This window comes from Cariama cristata, unplaced genomic scaffold (assembly GCF_000690535.1).
Source record: "Cariama cristata isolate BGI_N322 unplaced genomic scaffold, ASM69053v1 scaffold6414, whole genome shotgun sequence".
Taxonomy (NCBI): domain Eukaryota; kingdom Metazoa; phylum Chordata; class Aves; order Cariamiformes; family Cariamidae; genus Cariama; species Cariama cristata.
Window position 1 is genome coordinate 136,956 of NW_009614616.1, and position 26,898 is coordinate 163,853.

The 26,898-nt window shown below is 36.5% G+C and overlaps 1 protein-coding gene across 1 annotated transcript in view; it reads right to left on the bottom strand.

Annotated features, from left to right (window-relative positions):
- Positions 1-26,534, bottom strand: part of CFAP43 (cilia and flagella associated protein 43) — a gene marked incomplete at its 5' end in the record, with an annotated part of 36,258 nt that extends 9,724 nt beyond the window's left edge. Inside the window, 24 exons of the mRNA XM_009699487.1 lie at positions 43-162; positions 670-795; positions 1,619-1,696; positions 2,253-2,345; positions 3,731-3,937; positions 5,694-5,903; positions 6,720-6,836; positions 7,590-7,694; positions 8,141-8,266; positions 9,552-9,629; positions 11,264-11,377; positions 11,946-12,111; positions 12,804-12,934; positions 13,347-13,499; positions 14,276-14,445; positions 16,554-16,694; positions 17,745-17,848; positions 18,862-19,010; positions 19,824-19,904; positions 21,003-21,119; positions 22,259-22,390; positions 23,128-23,207; positions 24,339-24,401; positions 26,384-26,534. Of these exons, the coding sequence (XP_009697789.1) occupies positions 43-162; positions 670-795; positions 1,619-1,696; positions 2,253-2,345; positions 3,731-3,937; positions 5,694-5,903; positions 6,720-6,836; positions 7,590-7,694; positions 8,141-8,266; positions 9,552-9,629; positions 11,264-11,377; positions 11,946-12,111; positions 12,804-12,934; positions 13,347-13,499; positions 14,276-14,445; positions 16,554-16,694; positions 17,745-17,848; positions 18,862-19,010; positions 19,824-19,904; positions 21,003-21,119; positions 22,259-22,390; positions 23,128-23,207; positions 24,339-24,401; positions 26,384-26,534 (3,012 nt within the window). The remainder of the gene's footprint in view (positions 1-42; positions 163-669; positions 796-1,618; positions 1,697-2,252; positions 2,346-3,730; positions 3,938-5,693; positions 5,904-6,719; positions 6,837-7,589; positions 7,695-8,140; positions 8,267-9,551; positions 9,630-11,263; positions 11,378-11,945; positions 12,112-12,803; positions 12,935-13,346; positions 13,500-14,275; positions 14,446-16,553; positions 16,695-17,744; positions 17,849-18,861; positions 19,011-19,823; positions 19,905-21,002; positions 21,120-22,258; positions 22,391-23,127; positions 23,208-24,338; positions 24,402-26,383) is intronic.
- Between the last annotated feature and the right edge of the window lie 364 nt (positions 26,535-26,898).

Here is a 26,898-nt window from a genome sequence, read left to right on the forward strand (position 1 = left end):
ACAGAGGCAGAGATGAAAAATTAATGATGTTCTCTGCAATACCTGATAGATGACCGCCTCTAATTTCACTTTCCTTTCAGCGAGTTTGCATACAGTCTCATCAAAATTTTGTGTTGTTTCCTGGATGAAAGCTTCAAGATCCTTCAATTCATTTTCCAGTGCCTGGGGAAGGGAAGGACAAAAGCAGAAATATTACCTCTGCAGTAACAAAGAAGCTTTGATATAGTATATCAAATGCTGGAGAATGCACAATATGGAACTGTATCCTTCAGCCAAAAGGTCCCAGAAATTACTTGTTTGGAAGGAGAGTGCTGCCAGGCTACCAAGTTATGTTGTTCAAACACCACTGTGAAAGATAAATATAGTTGTATTATTTGTATTTGGCAACAGCAACTCTGAGAATGGAACCTGAAAAAAAACCAGTTTCAGAATACTGGTACATTTGTGAAGGAAAGTTACATTTTGTCACAATTGATATAAGCAGAGATTGCCTTATTTTACTGTCTAAGCTAGGACTTATTTAGTATGCCACATGATTTTTCTTCTTCATTTGTTCTTTGTTTATTCTGTTTATTAGTATTCATTTTTAGAAGTAGCTCCTGAGAAAGATCAGAAGCTTTGATCATGAGCACTGTGAACAAAACCACTCCTTTTCTCATTTTAACGTACCCTTCTATACTTTTCTTTTTCTTCATTCAGCTCCTTCACTTTTTTCTCATATTCTCTAAATATTTTCTTTTCTTCATCATTCCAAACATGTTCAGGCTTGGATATAAAAGGAGGTGGAGGAATATCCTGGAAGTATTAAAGAGAAATATGCTTCAAAAGCCGTATTAAGTCTCCATCAGCACACTAACAACTATAGCATGCATCAAATTTAACAAAATGTATTTCTTAGTGGTAAGTAAGGTACAAGCCTTCAGTTTAAGTAACATACATTCTGTTTCTCTGGTCTGTTACTTGCACCTGTAGTTTTGGTGTATATATATATTGTGCTATTCTCTCTTACTTGCTTACAGGAATTCACTACTGGACCTTGTAAAATACAAGTATTTTATACTCAAACATACTACTGTTGGTACAAAATATACCACATTTTCTGTTTCAGAATCCCAAATCTAACTCCATTCTAATGTATGCTTCTAAGTGCAGTGCTAATTTTCCAAAACAGATCAATTCCAGGGAGAGTGTTTGGCTCTGCCCTATCCTTTTTCTGTGACATCCCTTCACAGTCTTTCTGATCTCTACTACTACTATACTGTCTATATTTGCCGAGCTAAATGGAACACAGTATTTTTCTGTAATATCACAGCGATGGATAATAGACCCTTCCCCTAGCAATACAATTGTTGTAATGGTATTACTAGATTATGTTCCTATATTATTCTACTAGGACAGGGACAGGTGTTGATGGGTAAATCATATGCAGGCACTAGAATCTTGTGGTCTCTTTTGAGTCCACTGTATGGTCTCTTATGGAGTCTATCTAGGCATAATGCAATTCTACAATTCTCCAACTTTCTTCTATCATTTAGGTTGGAAATATTTGCTAGTTGAATTTCACATTTCCTTAAAAGCCCACAAGCTACCTAAATGATATGGCAGAAACACAGCTCACCATTTTCAAGATGTCTTCCTTTTTGACTTCTAGCACTCCACCCATCATGTCATTAAGAGCACGCAGTCTTTCATTGTCCTGAATATGACCACAAAAAATGTTTTAGGGTACAAAAGGAAGTGTAGTAACTGAAAGTTTTGGGAACAGTAATAAGGTAGTTCACCTCTAGATCACCCATACAATTATGCTGCATGTCACTAGTAGATTAATGCTTTTCAGTAATGCATGTGAAATATAGTGTCAGAGTTTTTTCTGGTGGACAGATATTAATATACCAAATAACTTACTAAAACCACCATTCTGGCAGTTTTGGAAAGAATACATAGGCATAGGCTACTCCTGGCCAGTTGACAGGCTAGGATGAAGAAAGTTGTAGTGTCACTATCTTATTGTGCATCTCTCTTGTGAGCCTAAAAAATTGTCAGCCTAACATTAAAGCTTTTCTTCCCCTAGCTGGGCTATGTAGTTCTGATTGTAAATCATAGTAAGAGGGAAAAGGCACACATCATCAATATCTACCATTTACATTTATTCTCCCATACTATATTACCAGAATATTCCAGTGCAGCATTAACTAAATAACGCTAACCAGACACAAAGGCCTATTCTCTAAAAAGGATACTACTTTAAGTACCATAGCAGCAAGGTGTCTTCTTTCCATATCATGCTTAGCCAGCATTTCTGCTTTCTCTCTCTCTTGTTGAGTCAAGTATTTTTCAGCTTTAATCTGAAGGAAGAAAATGAGGTTCGTATCAGGGTTCTTTTCTCCAAATGTGATCACATGTGGACTAATAACATTTGGAAAGATGGATGTCTAGTTTCAGCTGGGATAGAGTTAATTTTCTTCCTAGTAGCTGGTATAGTACTGTGTTTTAGAATTAGGATGAGAATAATGTTGGTAACACACTGATGATTTACTTGTTGCTGAGTAGTGCTTACACTAAGCCAAAGACTTTTCAGCTTTTCATGTACTGCCAGCGAGTAGGCTGGGAGTGCACAGGAAGCTAGGAGGGGACACGGTCAGGACAGCTGACCCACACTGGCCAAAGGGATATTCCATACCATATGAGGTCATACTCAGCATATAAACTAGGGGGAAATCTGGCCGGAGGTCTGCTGCCCAGGAACAGGGTGGGCATTGGTCGGTTGGTAGTGAGCAATTGTTTTTCATTTGCATCACTTGTCTTTCTTGGGTTTTATTTCTCTCTCTTTTTGTTATTTTCCTTTTCATTACAATTTATTATTATAATACAATTTTATTTAAATTATTAAACTGTTCTTATCTCTACCCATGAGTTTTCTTACTTTTACCATTCCAATTCTCTCCCCCATCCCACCAGGGGGGTAGTGAGCAAGCGGCTGTGCAGTGCTTAGTTGCCAGCTGGGTTAAACCACAACACTGGTGTAATACTAATTCTTCATGCTTTTTGTACCTCTGCTTTGGGATAACATTCCTCAAGAAGAAAATTGTTCTTTTGAACTGCTCCAAGAGCTATATTTAAAAATGCTAAAATACAAACTACCATTATTTTTGTTGATATTAGTTGTGGTTTGTGCATATCTTTTCTGACAGTGGAATAACACGGACTGGTGGGAGAGCAGAGAGAAGTGGGGAAAGGCTGACAAAAAAGCAGATGAGATCAGTGGAATTTATTGCGTAAGAAATATGCTGTTTCTTTATAAATTATCAATTGAATTTATAAGTACAGTACTAAGTATGCTTTAGTACCTAGATATTTACTTTGAAACTACTTAGTTTCAAAATGGCCCTCAGAGAAAACAGAGAAACCCTTATCTATGGAAATAACCCCTGCAAGCCTGGTTTGACTCTTACAGTGTCAAGAACAGGAGGAATTTCTACCCGATTTATGGGCAATTAAAAACTTTTAACAGCAATAAATTAAGATTGTATACATTTTATTCATTCTAGATCAACTTACTAAGAGCTTTCTCCCTAAAAAGGGAGGGGAAGCAAAATAGTCAAAAAGATGATTTTAAGTACACAGACATATCTGTTTTAAGGCTTTTCAGTACTGACACAATGTCTGGAAATGCGAAGAATTAGAGAACTGTATTTGAGTGGGTGAAAGAGAAAGATTTATTTTGAGATACCTCTGAATCCTGAACAGTGAGCGCTCGCTCTGGTATCTCATCATCTGTAAGAGCTGGCTCCCACACCTCCACTTGGAGGTCAAGTTGTGCCAAGATTTCTCGGATCCTCAGGTTTCTTTCTTTCACTTGTGCTATCTCCTGCTCCTTTTGTCGTGCAACTATGTCAAATTCCTTATTAAAAGCAATTTTCACTTTATAAATGATGTCCTGAAATACCAAAAATGGAAACAGCAATACTGCACAGGTCACATCCATCCATGATTATATACCACTCCTAAAGCCATCATAAATGTGTATATTTGTATGTGTGACAGGGAGATAAATTGGTAAAGGCCTTTTGTGCAAATCATAAGGGCAGAGTTCAAGCTTTGTTAAATGGAGATTGGCAAATTATAATTTCCTTCTTTTATTTTCCTAGAAAATTTTATTCCTTTTCTTCAACATACTTGCCATTTGACAAAGATTCTGAAAGAAACATATTGCTACTAAAACTACATAAAAAATTAGGTTGCCTTCTATTTGTTGTTTTTTGCACTCTTCAGCTGAAAGAAGATGGGGCTTCAAAGAAAAAAACACATGACCTGTAAATCTAGATATCATAAATCACAGGTGCAGGGAGGCAGAGTTAAGGACTTTTGCAATTTTTAAGTGATGCAACTTGCAGTTTCAATATGATTTCCTGCCTTTTTCTGTCTTACATATGTAAGTAAAATGTGCCCATTAAATAAACAAACAATGGAAACTAATTTTTTTAAAACCTTTTTAAAACCTGAGGCCTTATAATGATTTTAAAAAGCATATATTCTTACTGGATAAATTCTTCCTTTAGCCTAAATAATTGATGTCAACAAAGAAAACTAGAATATTAAGAAAAAAAATGATCTGTCTCTCCTACTGTGTCAATTTACTAAAATGAATCACGAAAAGGATTTCAGTTCTATACTAATAATAAAAATTCTATAATAATAATAATAATAAACCCTCATATTTTGAGATGCTTAGCTGTTTCCAATTTGCATTACAATAAATGTTTGTGTCTATGATTTTTTCATTGATTTCTAATATAATAATAAATAAGGCAGGATGGTAGATAAGGTACAACGTTGCTGGGAGAAAAAAGGCTGTGCTCAATGTCTAGTCAGCCATCTAGCGCTCAGCAAGCTTGCTGTGTTGGCCAAGAACACTGAAGATATATCTATACTTAGATATATAACACGCATCTTTAAAGCCATAGAGTAGAAAAATCTTGCTACATCCAAGCTTACATCTGAAAGTGCTCCTTGTGTTTCTTTCCCATCTACTTTAAACACTAGTATATCTACTAGATTTTATGTATTACAATGCATAATCATTTACAGCCTTAAAGAGCTCTGAGAAGGCAATGTTTTATAGTATTTCACTTCTACCCTTGTTGATCATCTCCATAAGAAGCCTATTCTGTAGCATGTTTACTACTTAATAAACTGGCCAGGTTAAAAGAAGTAAGAAAGTGTGATACTAATGAATAATGAATAATAAAAACCACAAACACTGAAGACTCCAAATGAAGGGAGGGTAAGACTGGAGAGAAAGGAAATGGTGTGAGGATCCAGTGTGGTATTTCATTCAGCAGCAAATAATCGGGAAAGAGGTCATGTTTTCACAGGGCATGCTGAGATGTGCAAGCTAGCTTTGGCTGTACAAACTCTTAAACTGAAGCACCAGTGGGCAAATACAGATACCCTCAAATTGGGTAACCAATTTCATAAAAATGTTTTTCTTCCAGACCAGAGCTGGCAAATCCACATGGTGTTCTACTGCATTATGTGCATTTATCAGCTTTCATCTCAGTAACTCAGAGACCTGTGCAACTCTCCAGTCTATAGTGTCAGTATGCCCAAAATCTAACAGTGGCCGTGACTGCTGTGAGAACCAACAGATATGACAGTATCACTGCAGTAATACAAATTGAAGACGACATCACCTTCAATAATACTATCTGATTGACTTTCTGCTCCCTGGTGTGCAAGTCCCATTGGTGGTATAGGATAGATGTGTCTCCACCATACTGAGAGCTCAGGCTTCCAATCAGGCAGTAAGATGCGCTATCATCAGCCATTACTTCTTCTGCCTTCTCTCCTTCTTCCTTATATAGTACAGGCTCAGACTCAATCTCAAGATTTTTCTTCTGAACCTGAATATCACAAACATGAGAACTATGTTAGTTTTGTACACAAACCAGTGGCACACGTATGAAAAAATTCTAGAGTTTATATTCTGCAATTAAGCTCAGTGATCAAAATAATACAAGTTGAAATTATCATATCTGGAATATTGAGTCCATTTGTAGGTTCCCCAGTACAAGAAAGACATGGGCATACTGGAGCAAGTCCATTGATAGGCCACTCGTACAATTAAGGGTTTGAAGCATCTAACATGTGAGGATAGGCTGAGAGAGCTGGAATTGTTTAGCCCCAAGCAGGAGATGGCTTGTGGGGGATCTTAGTAATGCATATAAAAACCTGATGATGAGGAGTAAGAACAACAGAGCCAGACTCTTCTCAGTGGTGCTCAGTGACAGATTGAGAGGAAATGGGTATACATCAAAATACAGGACATCCAACTTAAACATAATAAAACACTTTTCCTGTGAGGATTATCAAACATGGAAAGAGGTAGATTATAGAGGTTATGGACTCTTCCATCCTTGGAGATATTCCAAACCTGACTGGACATGGCCCTGAGTAAATTGGTCTAGGAGTGTTGGACTAGATGACTTCCAAAGGGCTCTTCTAACCTCACCTATTCTGTGGTTCTTTAATACGAATACATTTGTTCTGAGTAAACACACAACATTTCATCTTTAACTATATTTTAAAAAAATTTTTGGACAATTTCTACAGCAAGAAAATGGACCTTAGAAACGTAACTATGTAAAGAAGGGTTAAGATGCCAACTCATAACATCCTGATCTGAAATGCCTTTATGCAGTACTTCAAAGAGATTGTACCTTAAGAACAGCTGTCTCAGTCTTCTTTAACTGGAGAACTTTCTCCAAAGTTTCCAGCTCTTCTTCGCTACGTTCCTTCAGTGGATAATTCTTCACTTCGCAAGCCATATGGAAGCACTATTCAAATTAAAAAAAATCCAAACAAAACAAAACCAAAAACCCAAAGTAAAAAGTTTCTCAGAATACACCTTAAAAAGTTCTTCAGAATGCATCTATCAATTCATTTGTTCAATACCTGAATGCTAAACAGTTATAAAGACTACTTAAAATCAGGAATAAAACTGAGGATCAATTATCTAGACAACGTAGTAAAAATACAAAGGTAAGACAAAAAGCACTTGCCTTTTTGGTAGTGAAAATTTGCTTTTATCTTTTTTTTTTTTTTTAAATAGTCTACAGATATGGCTTATTTATCCACAGAATTCAATCAGAACTAGATTTTTTGTAAAATGACTTGGTCTTTCACCATCCTTGAGATAATCCAGTATGACTAATCTCTGTTTAAAACAGGCAAAATCAGGGTTACATTTTGCCTTTATGTTCTGTGTAGCACAAGTCATGCTGACTGCACACAGAAAAGTAATATTTACCTCTCCTTTTAGCAACACTGCATAAAGATATTCTCTGAGATCAAGAAATTAAAGAGTTGCTTATTTGCTTATCAGCACTCTCATCCATTTTAGAAGGTAAGAACAGCCAGGCTTAGATAAAACGAACAGAATGAAAGATTTGCATGAGCTCTGGGAAGAAGGAAGTTTTTTCCCATACTGTAAGCAAATTAGAAATGTGTTATATTTCTATTTATTTTGCCTCTGCACCTTAAGGAATCAATAAACTACTGCAGAAAATGAATTAGAAGGCAGAGATTACCTTAACTGCACGTCCTTTTACACACATAGCATCCCAGCACTCATGTTTGATGACATCCTGCAAATAGCAGTTGGCTAAATTCTCCATCTCAATCTCCTTCCTCACCTTTCAAGATACAGAAAAGAAAATAACAAGATGTGGTGCAAAATAACAAGATATGGGCAATTTGTATTGAGTTATTGAAAGAAACCTAACAGATGAAATGAATTACCAATATTTCATCATCTTAGACTATCGCAGCTATCTTCTCCAAAAACTATATTGCATACTACTGAAAGGCATCATGTTATACGGGAAGAAAAGCATTCTAGAACCTAAGCAATGTGCCCAAGGCCACGGTGTCAGATTTATAGTTTCTGGCATAGATCATATTCCAATTGGTAACGTCTGCAACAGCAGCTTCACCTGCTTCAAAAAGTGACTTTAAATACTTTTAAGTTTTCCTGCTTCTCAGCAGTGAACAGCAACTTTGAGGTCACCCTCTGTTCTTCAATCATTCTTTCTCCTTTTCATTGCTAGTTTTAAAACGTTCTCCCCCCATTCTATCATACCCTGGCCACTTCTTGTTCAGCCTCTGCTTGCACTCTGTCCTGTTCTTCTACATCCAGGTTGAACTCCTGCTGCTCCAGTTTCTCAGTGTCTGGCACATGTTCATTTTCGTACATCATTTTCTGAATCTGTTTTTTTTTAAAATAAGTATAAGGAATAAAAAGTAATTTGAATGTGAATAGAGGAAATGCTATTTTTAACACTACAGAACTTGATATCAGAGAAAATTATTTTAACCACTTCACGGTAATTGGTAGAATGTGCTGCCTGTAGCTAGTGACAGAGAGTACTATGTGAATATATTTCATCTTTCTCTTAAAGTTGATTTGGATGTTATATGTGAAGTTGTGTATACTTTCTAAGAACCTGTAGTACACAATTCTTCATTCTCTGGTTCTGAGAACTTTATTAAGTTTTTATCACTTTATTAAGTTGTTATCTATCTCATGCAGTTCAACAAAGGGAACTGCAAAATCCTGCACCTGGGTAGGAACAGCCCCATGCACCAGGACGTGCTAGGTGCTGAGCAACTGGAAACCAACTTTGTAGAAAAGTAGCTGGGAGTCCTGGTGGACACCAAGTTGAACATGAGTCAGTACGTGCCCTTGCGGCAAAAAAGACTAATGGTATCCTGGGCTGTATCGAGTGTGTTGCTAGCAGGCTGAGGGAGGTGAGAGACATGGACATACTGGCGAGAGTCCAATGAAGGTGATTATGGGACTGGAGCATCTCTCATATGAGGAAAGGCTGAGACAACTGTGACTGTTCAGCCTAAAAAAGAAACGGCTCGGGCAGAAGCTCATCGATGTATATAAATACCTGAAGGAAGGGTGCTAAAAGGGCGAAGCCAGGCCCTTTTCAGTGATGCCCAGTGACAGGACCAGAGGCAATGGGCACAAACTGAAACACAAGAGATTCTGCTCAAACATCAGGAAACACTTTTTTACTGTGAAGGTGACTGAGTACTGGAACAGGTTGCCCAGGGAGGTCACAGAGTCTCCGTCCTTGGAGATAATCAAAATGTCTCTGGACATGGTTTTGGGCAGACTGCTGCAGGTGACCCTCTGCCTTATCCTCTTGCAGATAGCAGTTTTTATGGAAGGAAACAGAAGGAAGAGGAGAGGACAGTAGTTTCTATAATGGAAGGTTGTTAGACAGGCAGAAGCTAGCCTGCTGAGAGGACAGAATGCTCAAGGTATAAGGGTGGTACAAAATACTTATTTGGAGCAAAGGAAACTGAGAACCAGCTGGCAAGTTCAGCATATAGTCCCTGAAGAAGCACGTCTCTTTACTACCTGTCTGTTCAGAGTTTATGACAGAAACGTAACTGAGTGCTAGAGCTGATAGCCATAAAGGAAGTGTACTTATAAACAAAACTAGTAAGGTCAGTCATTACCCTTGTAAGAAACTCACAGTTTTACGCAGCTTTTTAATTCCCATTTGCAGCTCGATCTTCTGGTTAGCAAACCTCTGAGTCTCTTCTCTAATGACCTGACGCACAACAAATATAGTGTTGAAAGACAAAAATAGACAAGAAGAGAAAGAAAGATTGAAATAATCTAAAGGAACATTATCTGTACAGAAAACAAAACTGCAAAGGAATTAATAACTGAAACAGAGATAAATCTAATTCAATAGGATGATTCTTAGAATTGCTCAAGACAAAAAAGTTTGTAAAACCAGGTCACATTGTAAACTGATTGTACAGCAATGGAGCTTAAAAGAAAGAAAATAATAAAGAAAGAAGTAATTACAAGTGCAATGATTACAGACACATTGAACTGCATAAAGCCTACTGCCAGAATTTGTTAACTGTTTTATATTCCTTAGGTTTTTCATTGTCACTAAGCATTTTCAATGGGATATTTAAAGACACAAGTAAACTAACATCTGTTACTCATTCTGGAAGCTGTGAAATTTTCTTTGCCCCTACAGCCTTGCCAATTCATCTCTTAGGGAAAATTTTGCAATTAGTCTGCACCCCTGGAATTTGCTTTCTAAAATAAGTTTACAACTTTAAGTAGGATGATGACTATTGATTGAAAGGAAGGGGTGAATCATTCTTACATCGGATGGACTCCATCCTCTGCAAGTCTCTTAGGACGTTAATAAGCAGCATAAAACAACCCAGGACCACATTGCTGCCCTTCAACATTTGCTTCTCATCACCTGTCCCTAACTGATACTATTAGTCATGTGGTACTCGTGTTTATGCACAGTCACATGGATTTGCCAAAAAATCCCAGTAGAGATACCAAAGCATGAGTGCCAACATCAAAGCAGAAACAGGAATACATGTTTGGAAGAGTGATGGAGAAGACGTGACTTTCCGTGGCAGTATGTCTTAGATTGACTTGAGCTACTTGAGAAACGGCATTATAATTTGGAAAATCACTCGTGAGATCACACAGAAAGCAATGATATTTTGCTTTGTCCTATCATTGAACCTCAAAAGCTGGAAAAAATACACAGCTCTGGCTCATATCAGAAAGAACCTCCTAGCATCCATAAATTCATATTTCTGGGGGAAAAAAAAAAATCTATACTAACATTAACATAGCAGTTTCCAGGCTTACAAAGTGCTAAATCTCCTCTCTGTAAACAGTTAGATCTTTAATGCGCTTATAAAAAACTGTCCTTATATAACATACTTACCTCAACCTTAATCTGAAATAAACCTCAGGAGTTTTGTAATTAACGTCATATTGTTGAGTATTGATTTACCAGTGCTGTAGAATTTGTTATTCTGGCCCTTGGGAAGAAGAGAGCACCTGCTTGGTTTCTAGTAATAATCTTCTGTGCAATTTTTTGACATTTAGAAGAAAAAAGTCTTTATAAGTTCCTAAAGGAAGCCAATTTATCGGGCAATTTTTTTTAGTTTACTGATTGTGTAGAAGTGGTCTTTTGGTCTTTAGAGCTTCTATTGTGCTAGGTACTGTCTCTGATGTGTTTATAACCTTGACCTAGGATTTCTAAAAGTCTAGATTGCAACGCCTTAAAGAGAGGTCCAACTGTCAGAAAAGCTTTAGAAACTAGATTCCTTTACAGCATATAATTTGGCACCCTAAATCACTGCTGACTTTTGAAAACTCTGGCTTTGATTAATAATTGTTCTATGAAAGTACCTTCTTTATTTTCTGACCTATCCATGTCATGTCGTTGGTACTGGCTGAATACAAACTGGTGATGTTTCCATCTTCTTCTGTCACATCTACATTGGAAGATTTAAGTGGTGCCTCCTGAAATTAAGGATATAAACATCCATCTCAGGTACTTAGAAAGAATGAGAGAGACAGAAATGAAATAAAAAATGAACTCACATATGAAGCAATACCACCACCACCAAATTCCAGAGTTTATTCCCTAACCAGTCCCTAGATTTGATCCTGTAAACCCTTGCTATTATGCAAAGCCTTTTGACTCAAACAGGCTGACTGTACTAATCTCTGTAATCACTGCTTTACTTGATTTCAACAGAAAAATATACGACTAGTAACACACAATGTATGGCAGTAACATCACACTGGGAAAGACACATAACTTCACAAGAGGAGAAACTGACTTTCACAGAATTTTCTGTGGCTGAAGAAACAAAGTGAAATTGAAGATGTGAATGTAATCTTCCAATAACCATTCCATTTCCTTGATAATACTATTCCACAAATTATTAAGCATGTTCAACCTATCCTCAGGGTTATTCTTCTACTTTTACAAAAGGATCAGAGTTTGTTTTAAGGACAGTTTTTATCATGTGTAATTTTAGGATAACGATCAAACTTTTTTTCCCCATAAAAATAAAGAAAATACCTTAAATTTCTCTTCTGGAAGTGATTCTGATGTGGATTCTGAACCAAACTGCCATTCTGCCATAGATTTTAAAACAGCATTTTCATTCAAAGTAGACTTGTTCAGTATAGCAAGAAGAGATTGCCAGTGAAAAGCAGCTTCCTTAACTTCAATTTTCTTTATATTCCTAGTAAACAGAAATGGAATTGATGTATATTTTGTGTATTATGGAAAAGGATGAAGTATCAAATATTCTTTATAACGCAATTGTTAAGTTGTTTTAAAGTTCCTATTCAATATTTTTATATATGATTCAATATAGTTTGAGTTCTAGAATTGCACAATTAAGTGAAGCTTCCACAGAATTAGGAATTCTTAAAGATGGATTACTCAGACTAGAAATACTGCTCTGGAGGAGTCATCTTTAATTTATGCATCTACCTGAACATTTGTTATACTACAGAAAAGCTGTGGTTTCAAGCATCTCTTACTGCTGTCTGCTAAGAGCTCTCTATAGCCACAGCTGAATTCCCATTAAAGCTGAGATGTCTCCTAACCTTATGAGATTACATCCCTTACATCCCCAGAAACCCCCTTCCAGGTGGTTTATTTGGGAGTGATAAGAAGCTCATTATGGGTAACACTTATCAGAAGATACTCCTGTATCTTGTATTGCAACCATACCCAAAGTACAAGACTTTTCATGAGCTAGGGAGACCACCTCTAAGGATGAGAGAAGTGATTTTATTTCTATCCAATTCTTCTCCTTACTTTGAGACTAATAAAAAGGAAGTCTACAATCACAAGTAGATGCAAAAATTAGTCTGTCAGGATACAAGAATTTACACCATCAATATTGGTCTGCCACTTTATACGTACTTCCATTTCAGACACACCAGGGCACCATCATTTTCACCATTAACGAGGATGAATTTGCCATCCAGCGAAAAAACCATGCATCTGATTCCCCCTCCTTGATATGAGTGACAATGCTTTTGAGCAAGTATATCCTAGAAAAGTCATAGTAGCAGTATCAGCAAATACGTTTTCCTAATGGAGTATGTCTGTAAAACATGCTGCTTTATTTTTAGATAAAAGTCAATCCAAAATGTCAATCCAAAGTACATAAAAGACTAGGATTTATGAGTTTAAGATTTTTGACTACAGATGGTGCAAGTTTGTAGCATATTGATTTTGCAGGAGATAAAGAAGAGTAGTAAAATTATATACCAAAGATTTACTGGAGAAAAAAGTAAGTAGTTTGTATGATTGTATACACATTCATTATAAAAACAATTGTACTGTATAATTTTCTGGAACACCTTATATTCAAGTGAAGAAAAGCTTACGGTGAAAGAAAGTAGCTTTCACACCTCTTTCTCATGTAAACCAAATAAAGCCTGTGGCTGGATTCCTACGTACCATAGTAAAAGTATGATAGATGAACAAAACACCATCCTTTGCTGCTGACGCCAGCCACCGGCTGTTGGGTGATAAACAGAGGAAACCTGATCCAAACTGATTGCTAGGAGTTCTCTTCTCTGATAAAAATACTGATGGATCTTCCAACATATTCTGCCAAACAAACAAAATTTTAGCAGCAGTTCAGATGATGGAAATATCTATGCCATTTTGAGAAGACTAATGACAGGTTTGTGAGTTATCACATACATTGCAATTTTAAATGTTGTTGGATTACTGAGCTCAGGAAGCAGTACCATTGCTACGCTTCTGATTTTCTTTGCATCTCTTCAAAAGGGTCTGTATTTGGTATGTTTGGGCCTGGAATTTCTTGGCTTGGAAAGTATGGGACATGTCAAGGAGGAATGCTCACCTTTGGAATTCACCTTCTTGTTTGACCTGACTCTTAAACTGAGGGAGATCTAAGAGCTGCAGAGAGCTGCAGTTCGTCAGCAGGCAATGACAGCGGCTTCCTGAAGCCCCCACTACTTCATTGTGAGGCAAGGCTGGGCTGGGCTGGGTTTGCAGTTGCGTCTTAGGGTCATGGGCTCACATTGGCTCATTTCCTTCAATAGCTGGATACTCAGGTTACTCAGCAGACTGCACAAAAGCTCCGCTCCAATACAGAAGTTACATGTGAAGTGACTGCAAGTGATACCAGTTTTAAGAACCAATATTTGGCTTTCTCTGTAATAGAACATGGAGGTTGCTTTTGCCAGGTTTCTGAGCAGGTGGTAGGATACTGAAAGTTGATGTTTATGGATGGAGTAGGTATTTTTAGTGCAGAGAGGATTTCTTTGAAATAATATCTTGCTATATTCACTTCATCTACAGCCTTTGTTCGCTGGTATTTAACCACCACCCAAAATAAAGCAGCTTCAGAGAATTACCTCTTCAGAGAGATGATATTTACAGATGAAAGGTGCACATGTACAGTAGCCATACACAATATTATCCTTCAATCTGACTGCTGAGCTCAAAGGGTAATCCAGATCATATTGCTCCTTTTTAATGGCACTAGCATTAAGCATTCCTTGTTCATTAACGTACTTATCATTATCTAAAAGATTGCAAAAAGAAACAGAGAGTAAGAGGCAACACTACCAGTAATGCACGTGCTTCACCTATCACGTAATTACAAAAAGCAGTCTTAGCAAGGAGTGAGCATGATGTGAGTTTTCAAAGAAGAGACTGCGAATTAAGATAGCTAGCTTTAACACCAACTCTGTGGGTTGTGCTGATGTAGCACACGGCAGTGAAGCAGTGAGATAGCTCTACTAGCTCTAAAGAAGTACTATAAACAGTTTAACCACAGTGATGTGACAATTTATATACACTAATTTACTCTGCTTCTTCGGTATTACGTAAGCAGTGCTAATTAGTTTGCATGGAGGTTCATATCATCACTGCCTTCATCCAGAACTTATTTAGGCACCTCTGCTATGAAGTACACACAGCCTGGGTGGTATTGGTTAAAACACTTCAGTTCGCATCTTCAAAAGGGCATTTTATTATTTTTGGTTCCTTAATTTGAGCTTTAAAGAGGCACTTGAAATTAAGACTTATGCAATAACTGTAGATCTTCAGCAACTTTGAAAATCAAGCCCCATTTTATATGTCTAAAAATAGGTGCAAAAAGAAGCCCAACATTAGTGAATATTTAAAGAAAAAACTAACTTCATTGAAAACAACTTTCTAAAAAGTTTGTAAATTGTAAGGCCTTTTAAAAATTAAATGTAAATAACTAGAAAATCTGACACTAGGCTTACTAACAGTTGTATAGAAGTTTTCTCCACAAAAGGCTTTGTTAGTAATTCAATTGCATATAACGTGAGTAAAATGATATAAAAATAGAATGATGTTAATAATGAACACAGGCTGCCTTTTGCTGTAATGTGATAGATAGAAGACACCACTGAAACCTCAAACTGTATTGACTTGGCATTTCTTAGGTGGAAGAGACAGAAAATTGGAAGTGCCAATGCCGAGCAAACCTGTCCTGCTCTGGCTGTATGGTGAGGATACCAAGTGCAACTTTAGCCTGCACTGTGCCTTAGTTAATGCATTTAAGCCCTTTCATGACAACAGAATTAGTTTCCCAGCTGATTCCCAAAAGTGCCCCAAATCAATGCATTCCTAGAATATCTGGTTTAGATATTCCTAGAATATCAGACACAATTAAAAGTTCTGTGATCACTCATGACACTCAGGTCCACATTTTCTTGCTTATAGAACTTCTAAAATGCTATAATATTATAGCTGTGTCCTGAATGACACAAACAAATTACTGAATTGCTTCACAGTTGAGGGTGGCATACACAAAACAAATCATGAACAGTATTTCAGAATTTAACGTGGGTTACCCAATTTAGTGAAAGACTAACAGGTTCCCTTCATTTTACTTCCAGATTATGAACAGAGATTCTAACTGTGATGTCCCATTATGTACATTGCACACTGCTGATACACAGGGCCAGATTTCCAGAAGGTAAATGGAGGTACACCGTTTTAAAGTCTCATTATTTCTCCCCTTTTCCTCATAGTGTCATTTTTTTCATAGAATGTTTCTCTGTAACATTTGTTATTGGGATACAAGTTAATATTTTTTAAATACAGTGGATCTTTTGCTTGGTGCTTTTATATACAAAAGCTGTAACACAGACAGGCAGCATTATTTTTTGAGATATATCAACCTTTAACCTTTTCCTAAAGAGCTATTATATACCTATAATAATTCTTTGAAGAGGCTGGTGGGATTGATTCCACTTTGAACACCTGATATGCTAGTCTGTACATGCGTGATGCCAAGCCCAAGGCTTCTTTGTGGCTGGCTTTGGGCATTGCCTACATGGTAGTAATAATAATAACAACAATAATAACACAACAACCAGTAGCAGTAGTAGTTAACTGGTGGCTTTGTGATTCTGCAAGCAAATTACTTCTCTCCTTCCTTCCTTGGCTTTCCCTCAAAATATCAGTCTTTCTGCTGAAATGATTCAGCTGACTATAAGTCTACAGACCGCTGTATGAGAAATGGTGTCTGTCCCCAGAGAATGTACAGATGAGATGAAGACAGAGATTAAGATCGTTAGTATTTCGTGTAAAGGGATGGCAATAGTATCTTCCTGCCTTAGAAAAATATCACATAGTATACAATTCAGTTCTTACCTGTTGCAAGTGCTGAAGATAGACAAAGAATTTCGAGTCTTGCTCGCTGGATCTCTGCTACATTAAGAAGTACCACCACTTCAACTAAGTCATTCTTGAAGTCAGAAACTACAGAAAGATCCAGCACTTCATCTGCCAACACTGAAGCAGGTAAGGAACACCAATGCAAATTGTTACTGAAGCATGGTAACGTCGTTTTTACTAAGGCAGCATGTGAAACAAAACGAAACCCCTACTCAGAATACATGTCAGCTCAACCAACCAGTTTTGAACTTGCGTTAAAATGTCAGATAAGTCACAACCTGGTTTCAGAAAGTGCTGCATGCACACAACTTCAGCTTGAGGCATAAGGTGCTGAGAATGCTAACCACCAGAATGTTATTATTACATTAAACATTCAACTCTGATTTACATCCAGCTTGAATTGTAGCAATGTTGAGGCTGTCTGCTGATAACTGCCGGATAAAGCACAGAAAAGCCCTCCTCTAAAAAACCAGCCAGACAATGAGAATTCAGACAAATTCTGAAAATTATCTAAGGAGATATAATTCTATATTTGTCAAACCAATTAAAATGATAAATTAATGTCCTTTATATTTAAAATTATGTTGAAGATCTATATGCACAGATGTGATCTGTAAGTATAATGTTATTGGTATTGAGAGACTGCATAAACAAATTTACAAATTTCAGAAGAATCTTTTTGTGAGTTAAAATTCCATAATTTTTTATTCTTCAGTATCTACCAGCAAAGCTGACAATTCCAGCAGTCCACATGTCTATGGTGGACATTTGTAACAGGAGATTGCACCCAGCTATCATGACCTACAGGTTTTTAGTCTAAATTCTCATATGGTGAGCCACAAAGGTCTTAAGTTCTTTGCCAGCACTATTACTTTTGTGCTGGAGTTGTGATCAGTTGGTCAGCTAATCCATTCTATTTCCTGTGACCTATATGTGCTCTGAAAGAAAAGCAATATTGGTGCATTTGCTAACTAAAATTACAGAGGAAAAAGAAAAAGATTGGCCAGAACAAAATATGGTTAGGAAACAGGTGGGCAGAATATTTTTAGTCTTCCAAGAAAATAAGTAGAATGAAGGAGAGTGGCTTAGTCTGACCAGAAAGTATACTCAAAATAAAGCAAATAAATAGTGAAAACACAATGTAATTAATGTTGTCAGATACATTACCTACATATCCAAGAACTTGGAATAATTTTGAAGGCCGGGCATCTAGAATAAAGATATGTCCTTCTGTAGCTCTAGCGATAAGGAACTGGCCACTCTGATCATAACTAGGTAAAATACAAATCCAAATAGGAAACAGTGCAACACAGTCAATAAGAAGGGTAAAATAATTCCACTCCCATAACTCTGCTGACTTCATCGAGGGCATCAATTCGACTGAAATTGCAGCTTCTAGGTTTACAGGGTTAGGGTCTGATATAAAGCCCAATGCTATAGATGCAATTTCTAATTGAGTGGGTGGTCAATCTAAAGCTGATGATATTCCATAGCAGTCTATGTTAACAACTTGATTAAATCTTTCTTTGAAGTTCACTTTTTAAAAAATAAAACTACTATACAGATTTTAATATTATTTTGAATAGACATGTCTTTGCATTGATTTGACTTTGAATAAGTTGCTTTCTGTATCTATTTTCAGTGTTTTATCTTGGGTAACTGTGAAAAGAGATCATGTCTGAGTCTTCAAATAACAGGCAGATTCATATTAAAGTTTAACAGTTCAAAATCCATTTTATTTTTTAAAAAGTAGAAGTAAAATACTCTCAGATTTTTCAATAATTGAAGAAAACCAACCCCAAATAAAGAAAAGCCTTTTAGATCACTAGAGCTAATTACAAGATAAATTCCAGAACTGTAAGCAAATGAATAATCAACAATGGTAATAAAAATCCACCATATAAGAAAGGATGACCAAAAGGTTTAAACTTAACATCACAAAACCTCAAATCCATAGTCAGTGAGAAATAACCCTCTATATTCAAGTACACCTAATTGTGCATAATTACTGCATAGGGTGATCTGTCAGAAAGGATCTTATACATCAGTATCTTCAGTGCTCTGTTAAACCTTCTTAAAATACAGGTTTATTATATTTCTTTCATATAAATCCTGCTACTTCTCCTCTTTCAAGTAATTCAGGATATGTTGGAAAAAAACTGGGGCTGTTAAAATATTTTACTTTGTTATTTTTAGAATAAAAACTTCATTTTTTTTGTTCAACTAACAGCATTACTCAAGAAACAAATTGACAATATTCCTGCCCTTGTTACTACATACTTACTGCAAAGACAGCACTGGAAATTCAGAAAGAAAAATTCTGTGAACAACCCGTGGAGCTTCAACTTTGGTAACATCAAGGAAATAGATTTGTCCTCTTTTGGTCCCTACAGCAACACTGTTGGAGGAGGGACAGCAAGCCATAGCAGTTGCCTAGTTGAGAAGTAAAAGATACTTAACAGTTCCATATATTTTTATATATTATGCTATATCTTAGTATGCAATTTCTTTTACTATTTATAAGTCCCTACAACTTGGAGAAGAAAGTCCAAGTGGTTTATCTAAAAAACTTTTTTTTTAAACAAAGAAAGGATTTGAGTGACATCATAAGAATTTTACCCATGCTCTGTATCTACATATCAAAAGCTAATTCCGCACTCCCCAGGAAAAAACTATTAGAACCACTATCCAGATTTTAAGTGAAAGAAGTTCCACCTAAATAAAACAGTGAGTGCACTGTTACGCGTACAGCTGTTATAGAAAGGGATTTTTTTTTTCTTACTATGTCAGATTTCAAGGTATAAATGCATCTTAAGTCAGGACAAAGCATCAACAGTTTGAAATACTCTTATCAACTCAAATCTTAAAACCGGTTTTTCAGATCAGTCAAGGCATTTAGTTTTTATACACTTAAAACTTTTCTTTCAGTTATGACAGTCATTAAAAATAAAAATTTAATGAAGTAATATCAGAAAAAATTAGATTGTTATTTACAAATATGTGCTTAAAGACAGATCACTAGGACATTAGACTGAAATGTTTCCTCTGCTTTACAGCCAAGTTAAGTACATTATTAGTTCAAGGAAACATTCTGAAAGATAATCTCTTTCATGGGTTGTTTAAAGACACTATTGAGCTTTCCCCAGGACTGGTTGATTGAAGTCTGTGGAATATTATGCTACGAACTGAAAAATATTGAAGAAATTTTAAGTATCAGTCACTATATAAGCTCCTCGTTATGTGTACCTCAATATCAAGGTTTAGCTTGCTGAGGCAAGTTCCATCATCCAGGAACCAAACTTGTACTTCACCTGAAATTGTTACAGACTGTTGAACAGAGAAAAACATAGTCAAAAGAGGGTGGAATAACCAAATAGTCTGGAACTGACTAGTGATCACCTATAAAATATAAATTAAACTAATGTCTGTGCATAGCAGAACAAGGGTTATTAATTTTGCTTGGAATTATCTTGCTTTTCCTTTAAGTCCAGTTTCTGCAAAGTATACCTGCCTAAGGAAAATATTTAATAATTTTTGCGAATTGCTGCAACTACAGGGATGGTCTTTAAGCAGAATGAGACAATCAAGGGCAAAATATGTAAGTTTCATCAACATTAGCACTCCCCACCATTCAGCCAGCAAGAGAAAAACCTGCTTATAATTTTCTTTGCATAGGAAAAGGCCTAAGAAAAGGTCTTGTTTTCTCACATGAATAACGATGCATATCATAATGGTGCTTGAGTTCTTTTATCCAGGCAATTTTGTAATTCAACAATAAAGTATCACTAGAGATCAATCAACCCTCATATTACTCATTCAGAGTCAGGTAAAATTTATCATTCCCATGCTAACGACAAATAGATTCAGCAAACCTAACTGATTACAACTCCAGGGTTCTTAGACTGCCTACTTGAAGAATTCATGGCCTGGAGATTAATTGCTGGCTAAAATGTATGTCTTGCAGGAATCAAAGACACAGGACAAAAGCAAGGAATTTCTCAGCATGGACAGATCCATGAGTAAGGCCTGGACCCAGGACAGAGACATCTCTCAGGCTGTTCCAATTTGTGCTGAAAGCTGAAAAGATCAGTAGGAATTTCTTGTTCCAACATCTATTCTCTGAATTGAATCCACCTTTTGCTCAGCTATGTTCCTGAACAATAATGAGTCACACAAATCAACAGCAGAACCAATATGACATTTCAGCAATCTGTGAATTATCCACCCTGCATTCTAGGGCAAGTTCTGACCCTTTTATAGGCCACACCTGAATTAATGCCATTTAGTTCCTTAACAAGTTACACAACTGTAACAAATATCAGAACAGCCTCAATCTCTGCAAGGTTTTTGATTTTGTGTCTTGGCAACATATTGGTTATCTGAAAAGGGCCATTATTATATATAAGAAAGAATACAATTTCTTACCACACAGTATTTATTCCCTGGAGTAAGAAAATCAGCTGCCAGAAAACAACTGCTGCATGCATCCAAGAGTTTGACAGCTTCTCCACTGTGGGCAGGTTTGTAAGTATAGACTGTCCCCTGACAAATAAAGAGAAATAATCCATCACTGGGCTATGAAATTTTTCATTAAAAGCTTTTGACGACAACAAAAAATCTTTCTGAGCTTCACTCTTTGAAGTTTTCTATTTGACTCTAAACTGAGGTAAAAAGAGCCCAGTAGAATTCAGCTGAATTTAGTGGATTATATTTATTCACACTAACCTAAGATCAGGTTAGTTCATTTCAGAGTGATCCAGCTAGTCACATTTTCAAGAAGTTTTGTTTCTCACAATTGCTTTAATAAAATAATTTAAAACCACGCTATTTCATGCACTCCAGGAATCAATAAATATTCTAAACCAACATAAAACACAAATCATAAACCTTAAGCTTTAAGAGATGTTTTTATCTAAAGATCTCAAAGCCTCTTAGAAACAATTCATAACTAATATTGACAAATATTTTAGAACTTCTCTACTCATTTTACAAAAGCAGAACAAAGTGAGAGAGAGAGTATAACCAAAGTTACCATTGCACTGCTGTCCTGAACACAGAACCTTGTGACTGACACGCTACACACACCCCCCAGCCGCCCAGAAAAAACAAAACCCCCAACATTTTAAGAGCTTTAAAAATGCCAATTTAAATGATTAAAGGTCTGGAAAAACAGGTGAAATTTGAGGATTTGGGACCCTTGTGTAAGATTTCTGGATACCAGGCTGGTCAAAGAAGGATCTTGAACTGGGCTGCCAAACAAATTCAGCTATGTGTACAGAACAACTCTACTTCATAGCCACAGTAGATCTGATGTACCCAAGCTACACTTTTCTTACTGTGCAGGCACACATCAAGCCTAGAGCCCATGCTCAGTAGGTCCCACTCGACCTACTCACACTGGAGACCCTGAACATGTATTCCACTCTACACACACAAGTATTTCTGCTGGGAAATCTCAGCATTAGGTACTTTATAATCCACCATCTGTAGGAGACAATTGTCTGTGCTTCATTGAAAGTCTTTCCAATCTTTCATTAAAAACACAAGATGGACTAAGTTCACCTCTGATACAATTTGTTGACTTGTGTGATTACATTACAGACATTTCATACTAATAGTATCAGCATACACGTATAGAAACACAGGAACATCCCATTATGTAATGTTATTATCTGAAATACCTGCTCAGTGACAAGCAGAAGTACGGTGTAATCAGGAGAGAATATGAGGCTGGATATAGGTTGTAAGATATCAGCGCAGATTTTCATCTCATACTGCAGATCTTTGATGTGATAAAAGAATAAAATGCCCTCCTGTGCAGAAAAGTACAAATCCACATGAGGTCTAGGTCATTTATCCTAGCCCACTCTGGCAAACTGAACTGCAAGAACTTCTGAAAATCTCTAAAGTAACAGTGTTTAACTGTACCCCATCAGGAATTGTCTCATTTGCCTTTAGTATGTTTAAATCCAGAGGACTTTTACCCTGGGTAATAAATCTATTGAAAAATGAAGGTGTTCTTTAATACATGTCTCAGTAACAGTCCATGTTTGATAACAACAGACTCTCTCATCAGTTAATACTTAAGATTTCATACTGGGTTTTTTGAGACAGTATAAGAATTTGTCCCACTCTTCAGCAGTAATGTACAATGGCATTGTCAGTTTGGGTTAAATATTGAGTTAGATTTTGCACAAAATAATTTGGTAGTTCTCTTGGCCATTTTCTCTCCTTTCCTATTTTTTGTCCGTCCTTCTTTTCTGTTCCTCTAGAATACCCTTTATCTTTTGTTAAAAATAGGATTGTCCTCTTTTGTTGCTTGACTACAAAAATGGAATCTCTTCCCACCCTGCTCCCTTCAGATTTCTTGTCTCAAGTCTTAACAAAGAAAGTACATACAACACCAGAGAGGACCTTTATAGTTCTGCAGTCCTCCACTTTTTTCTAACTTCTGTCTTCGCAGTGAATGTACTCTGCAAATATACTCCATTTGAATGTTCTTTGATTTTCAAACAATAAGAGTAAGTTAAAAGCATAAAGGATGCCTTACACTTCCAGCTGCGTACAGTCCCTCGTTACAAAATGCCATGGCAAATAAAACTGTTTTTTGCAGATCCTTTGGTTTGCCATCTGAGAGGACAAAACCAACATAAAATATCAAATTGAATTTATTGCAAAAATGTGTCTCAACTTCAAATTTGGGATGATTTATTATTCATGAGTAAAAAGGCTCCATGGGCTGTATATTCTTTGGACTTTTTGCTCTGATAAGGAAGGAGAAGGTTGGTATACATAATTTGTAGTGACAGTACTACTGTGGTCTGATGAACTAGAAATTAATTTGAGAAATCCTTTGATTTTGTAAAGGCTGCTAAATAGCCACATTAAGTTTGTCAATAACAGAATCATAGAGTCATTTAGGTTGGAAAGGACTGTAGAAGTCCTCTGATCCAACCTCCTTTTCAGCACAGAGCCAACTTCAAGCTCAGAACCAATTCAAAGTTAAATCATGTTGTCCAGAGTCACATCCAGCTGAGGTCTGAATATACTCAAAAATGGAAATTCCATAGCTTCTCTGGGCAACTTGTCCCAGTGTCTGACTACCTTACCTTCACTGTGAAAGTATTTTTTTTTCCTAATATCTACCCAGAATTTCCACTGATGCAAACTGTGTCCTTTGCCTGTCTGGTTCCATCTTGTCTGTAATCCTTCATTAGGTAGCTGAAGCAATAGTAAAATCCCCCTTTTCTCCAGGCTGAACAAACATAGTTCTCTTAGCCCATCTTTGTATGTCATATACTTAGGCTCTGCAATAATCTTTGTGGCCCTGTGCTGAACTTTGTTCATTATGTGAATATGTTTTTTGTATTGTGGAGCTCAAAACAAAGTGTTTGAAACAAACCCCTAAATCCTAACTCAACTAAATTACAAGTGATTGCAGTTCTAAAATAAAGTTACTAAAACTAAGCAGTAAGGAACCTATTCTAGCATCACTTATTCAAATTTAAATTAGAATGAACACAAATTATTTCACTGCCACTGTTTCTCCTGAGGCTATTCATTTGGCTGTCTATCAGCACTAAAGCTATTAATCATTTGTCATGTAAACATATAAAAGATTGCCATCAATGTGTCCTACAAAGGCCAGTGTGAGCTGAATTTTTCTAACCAGTGGCTTCCAGTTGTACTCACATATTATTACTTCCAGACATCACTGGTGCTGCCTAAGAATCTATTAGCTTGATTTGAACATGGAAATACCTTTCTTTTTCCGTACTTCTCTACGAACATATGACACCACGTCCGATATTTTACGCATGTACTCTGTACAAAAGAAAACAATTCAGAATGTCAACCTTGTTTATATGTCAATATTGCAATAAAAGTCAGCTGTGTTCCAGTCTACTGAACGAAAGGCCACGTTCAGTATACTGAATCAAAAATGTACATTCTTTCCCAATTCTACCATTTCTGTCATTTATGCAACTGAGCAGGCACAATCTTTCTGTGATTCAGCTTACAGCTGTAGAAGGGAGATAGCAATACTTGGCATGGAGAGTGGTACAGATGCAGATTTATCTACTTTCTAGTGCTAAGTTCTGGTATCATTATTTCTAACCATGATTTTTTTTATTTGATGTACTTATGAAGGAAACTTCAGCCAGTCTGAAAAAAAATGCCCAAGTGAAATGTTGTGGCTGCTTATGATTCTACTCGCAACACCATAACAGGAATTGAGCATGTGCTTAAAGTTGGACATGCACTTAAGCATTCTGCTAAATAGATATAGATTGCAGTATGTTTTAAATTAAGCAGAAGCTTCAGTACAATATGAATACAGACCATTTGCTTACACTGTTTTAGGACAGGACTCAAAGAAGAATATACAGGCCAAGAAAAAGCCCACATATTCCTTTTGCCTTCTATTGAACTGGCAAAAACATTTCTGGTCATACCTCAGCTTTTTATTTGTGGATGATTTCCAACTCTTGATTTGGTAAACTTAAAACTCTGATAATTTCAAAAGCAGAGCAATAATGCTGCTTTCTTGGGTTTGTTTTTTAGAGCAGCCCTCCATTTCTGTGTTAACTATCAAAACTGAACAGTACTTTGGGAAAGTCAGGGATACTTGCTGCAGCTTAAAAAATAAAGTATTACATGGCAAAAGAAGAAAAGACTATCACCAGCCTCTCTATTAACACTGATTCAGTGTTTATTAGAGAAACAGTTCTGTGCTCATCTACAACAGGATATTACCCAGTTCTAGTAATAGGGAGAAGCATATTCCAGTACTCCTTTTAGACCTGATTGAACAAGTGAATTTCATGCACACAGTAGGACTGACACCTTCTGTCCCTGTAAAGGATGACAGGGTACAGGTTGCCATTGCCAGAACACTTTATGCCGGCTGTGTCTCACTGCCTTCCATCTTGGAAGCCCTCTGAATGGGCACAGAAGGGTAGCTTGCGACAGGTAGCAGAGGAGAGATCTCAGGATTCCCATAAAAAAGAAAGCATGAAATGGGCTGCTGTTGCCAGAAAACTTTAGTCCCCATGAAAAAAGACAGGTGGGAATATATATAGGGCAGACAAATTGCCTCAACAAGTTGCAATCAATCAATATCTGAGGTCCTCCCATTCTAGAATAAGTTAAAAGCAGATTTCTTTCTTTGAAGCCAAAGAGATCTTCTGCTCAGTACCTGTGCTTCATACTTTCTGCCGTAAAGCCTGATAGTCTTTACAGCCTTGTTTTCATTAGAAAATACTTTATGTAAGAGCTGACCTTAAGGAATTATATTAAGCAACATTACATTAAATTCAGTTTTGTTGTTTGAAGACTCATCATGATTCTTCAAAGATCTGTTCTAACATTACCTAACATACCAAATGAGGACAATCCAATATTTCATGAAAAATAACATACATTATTGGTACTTAACTAATAGTAAAATGACTGCGTATAGCTGGTATATTAGTAGTTTAATGTTAATCTAGTAGGGCTAGTTAATATGATCTGGGCTCCTGGAACTATTGTTCATTTTATCAGTTTTGATGTATTTAGAGCTTTTTCTCTTTTTTGGTCAAAGAAAAATGAAAGTCAATTATTGAGTGCTAAAGAAACCCACACAGAAGTTCAAAAGACATTCTCAAATGTTTGTCATACTAATAAAAGAAATATGGTTCCACAATATAGCTTTACAGCTTCTGCAAGGTACACAATAGGAGAATAGAAGGAAGAAAAAAAAGCTTTCACCTATCCACTTTCTTCCCTACTTGAATAAAACACACAATGCAGCTATTTCTTACCAGGTAGAGGTTTTTGTTGAAGAAAAGAAACACTGCATGTCTCAGCATCAATTGCCAAAACATAGCCTTCTTTACAGCCCACGTAAATTTCTGAGGTTGCAGTCCAGCAGTGGGCAGTAGGATGCACTGAAGTCTTAATATGATTTCTAGGCTTCAGCAAAAAAATAAACAAGTTTAATCAACAAATGACAAATATCTGTACAAGCAGTTACATACATTTTAAGGCAAAAAAAAAGATCATTACCTGATAGAGTCTGACCACTCGTATAACATGAGCCTTATTTTATTCAGTCATCCCACTTCACTGAGGCTACTAACTTGACAAACAAGAACATTTTCCATGAAAGCGTACATCTGGAGATAGTGGTGGTGAACTCACCTCTCTCCCTAGAAGCTTGTTTAAATGATGAATTATATTGTCATTGAAAAAAAAATATATTTTTTAATTTGAATTTATCTGGATTTATTCTCCAGCACTTGCATCTGTTACCGGTTTGTCCTCTAGCTTGGAAATC